The sequence below is a fragment of the Carlito syrichta genome, unplaced genomic scaffold (genome assembly GCF_000164805.1).
Source record: "Carlito syrichta isolate Samal-C Ts95f unplaced genomic scaffold, Tarsius_syrichta-2.0.1 Scaffold113497, whole genome shotgun sequence".
NCBI classification, from domain to species: Eukaryota; Metazoa; Chordata; class Mammalia; order Primates; family Tarsiidae; genus Carlito; species Carlito syrichta.
In genome coordinates, this window is record NW_007057593.1 from 52,585 (window position 1) to 55,190 (window position 2,606).

A 2,606-nucleotide genomic window follows, 5' to 3' on the forward strand; every position below is an offset into this window, starting at 1 on the left:
GAGCACAGCGCGGTCTCCTGCCAGGAGGCCGGGGGCGCCAGGCCGAAGCCTCCGTTGTTGTTCAGGGAGTCCTGGGGACAAGGGGCAGCGCTGAGAAGGGGCGAGAGGGCCAGCTGCCGGTGCTGGGCCCCGGGTGCACGAACCCAGGCTCGGCCCAGGGCGCTGTGCGCCAGGCACTCACCTGGGCTCCCAGCGTGGTCAGGTGCAGCGTGGTGGGCCGGAGCCTGTGGGGCTCTTCCAGGGCAGGGGAGGGGATGAGAGGCTCTGAGGCCGGGACCCAAGAGCCGGGGCCTCCTCCCTCCTTGCCCTCCCCATCTTCCTCCTCCCCGTCCTCGTCCTCCTCCTCCTCGCCGTCCTCCTCCTCCTCTTCGTTGCCATCGATCATCTCAAACTCCTGGAAGTCATCCTGGAAGGAGCAGATGGGGTGCGGCTGTTCCGAGCGCCCCAGGGAGAGGCTATCCTGCAGGAAGGAGGGAGACAGCAGGGCTGGGCCAGAGTGCGACAGGGGCTCAGCCCCAGGTGCCAGGAGCGGGGAGGGAAACGCAGGGAGCCGGGAGTCCAGGGAGAGCCCCTGGCAGCTCCCTCCGTTCCCCTCCCCCAACTCCCACCCACAGAGTGATGTTTTTAAAAACTGTTAGACACACAGGAATCACTCCGGTTCTTGGGAAGGGCCCAAACGCCTAAGGCTGGACACAGGGATTCTCATCTCCCGACCTCATCTCACTCCGGAACCCCACCACATTGGACACCAGCACTGTTTCCTTCGCAGCATTTCAACACAATTCACAGCTACTGCACGAGGTTTTTGGTCGGTCTCTGCAACCTGACTGCAGCCCCATTGGGGTGATGCCTTGTCTATATTGTGCACTACCACACCCCACCCCGAGAACAAGACTGAGGCTCAGTGGATGTTTAGTAACTATCAAATGAATGCACAAAGCAACAGCCTGCACTGAGGAGTTGCCATGCTTGCACCAATCCCAGGGCCTTGGGCACAGTTAATCCCTTTGCAGGCAAGTCCTCCCCTCCATTCCCTCCTACCAGCCCCATCTGCCTGGCTCCTGCTAACCTCAGGGCATAGTTGACATTTCCTCTTGAAAACTCCCTGATTCCCTCAGTCTGGGTTGGGTTCCCTTCCCCCTTGTTGAAGCTGCATCCCCGTTGGACTCCAGAACCTGACACTTGGGCAGCCATTGTCTCTCCATACCTCTCCCCCCACCAGGCTGCAAGCCTGTTCCACTTGCAGCACTAGAAGCCCCCAGAACTTGCCACATGGCGGTTGCTCAGAAATGTTCTTGAATGAATGAAAACAGAAATGTGGAGAGATAGGGAGGAGGAGGAGAAGCAGGAGATGGGGGAAGAAAGATTTCAGGGTGGAGACATGAGACAGACGGAAGCCACAGAGGACTGGGGAGGTGACAGGTTGGGACGGCAGCTGAAAGTGGTCAAATCTTCCTGGAATATATCTGAGGACAGAGGACACCCAGAGCAAAGGTACACCTCCCCTCCCCAGGATAGCCCACTGATAGGAGTCAGGGGAGGACTGCTGGGAGGGCCCTCACTGGAGGCCCACAGTGTGTTAAAGTAAGAGATGTCTGTGTCAAGGCAACTCAAGGCCAAGAGGCTGAAAGAGGGCTCCCCGTTTCAAGGCTGAGCTCACAGCACCTGGACACCTCCCCCCCAGTAAATGTTAAGAAGAGGCTCCGCGAGGCCCTCCCATGAGTTGGCTCTGTGCGTCCGGCTCTCCCCACCTTCTCGCAGTGGTCTGAGTCGTAGCTGAGGCCCAGGCCACAGTCATCAGTGATCTCAGACAGGTCTTCATCGTCAAATTCTTCCAGGCTTATGTCCTGAGGAGGCCTGGAGAGAGACAGGGTCAGAGTCACCTACCCTGGCCTCCCAGTCTGGGAGCTGGTCCTGAGGAGGCGCCAAAGGAGACCTCCAGAGCCTCGGCCCCATGGTCTCCAGAGCCCCCACTCCCAGGCCACATCCTGCTGTCACTGTGACCCCCAAGCTCTGTTCTCTGGTGGATCCCCTCCCCCACCTGAGCCCGGTGGCCCAGAGGAACCAGCCCTCCCCCCACTGTCTTCCATCCCCTCCCTCCACACACAGCCCCAGGCTCCCCAGGCCCCGGGGCACAGCTGGGCCTCAGGGCGGCCGCCTGAGCCCAGCAGGGGGAGGGGAGTGAAGGAGCAGACGCTGCAGGCGAGGGAGGGGTCATGCCGCTCTGCGAACAGGGTCTGGCCTGCATGTCTCCCCTCTCCTGCCCGGAGGTCCAGCCTCCCACTCCCAAGCTCAGGCCCTTCCCCCAGAGCTCCAGGCTTGACCTCTGCTCTCTCCCTGCCTGGGCCCAGTCGGCCGGTCAGGGGCTCCGACGAAGAGAAGCCCAGGCCACAAGGACGCAGCCAAGCTTCCAGGGTGTGCCCAGCCCCCGGTCCAGCAGGCTGCCCCTCAAAGCGTCAGTCCAGGGCCTCTACCCTTGACAGGTCAGCTGCCCGGGCTGGGTGCGGCTCAGAGTCCCCGCGGAAAATGGGGGGTCATTAGGGCTGGACGACAGGCGGCGAAATGGAGAGACTCCGGGCCCAGGGTGGGGGCGGGGATCAGGAGTC

At 61.8% G+C, this 2,606-nt stretch overlaps 1 protein-coding gene across 1 annotated transcript in view; it reads right to left on the reverse strand.

The window, feature by feature from the left end:
• Positions 1–1,956, reverse strand: part of MAPK8IP2 (mitogen-activated protein kinase 8 interacting protein 2) — a 10,077-nt gene extending 8,121 nt beyond the window's left edge. Inside the window, exons 1-4 of the mRNA XM_021718975.1 lie at positions 1,937–1,956; positions 1,752–1,857; positions 182–460; positions 7–71 (exon numbers count right to left, since the gene is read on the reverse strand). Coding sequence (XP_021574650.1) covers positions 7–71; positions 182–460; positions 1,752–1,857; positions 1,937–1,956 — 470 coding nt within the window. The remainder of the gene's footprint in view (positions 1–6; positions 72–181; positions 461–1,751; positions 1,858–1,936) is intronic.
• Between the last annotated feature and the right edge of the window lie 650 nt (positions 1,957–2,606).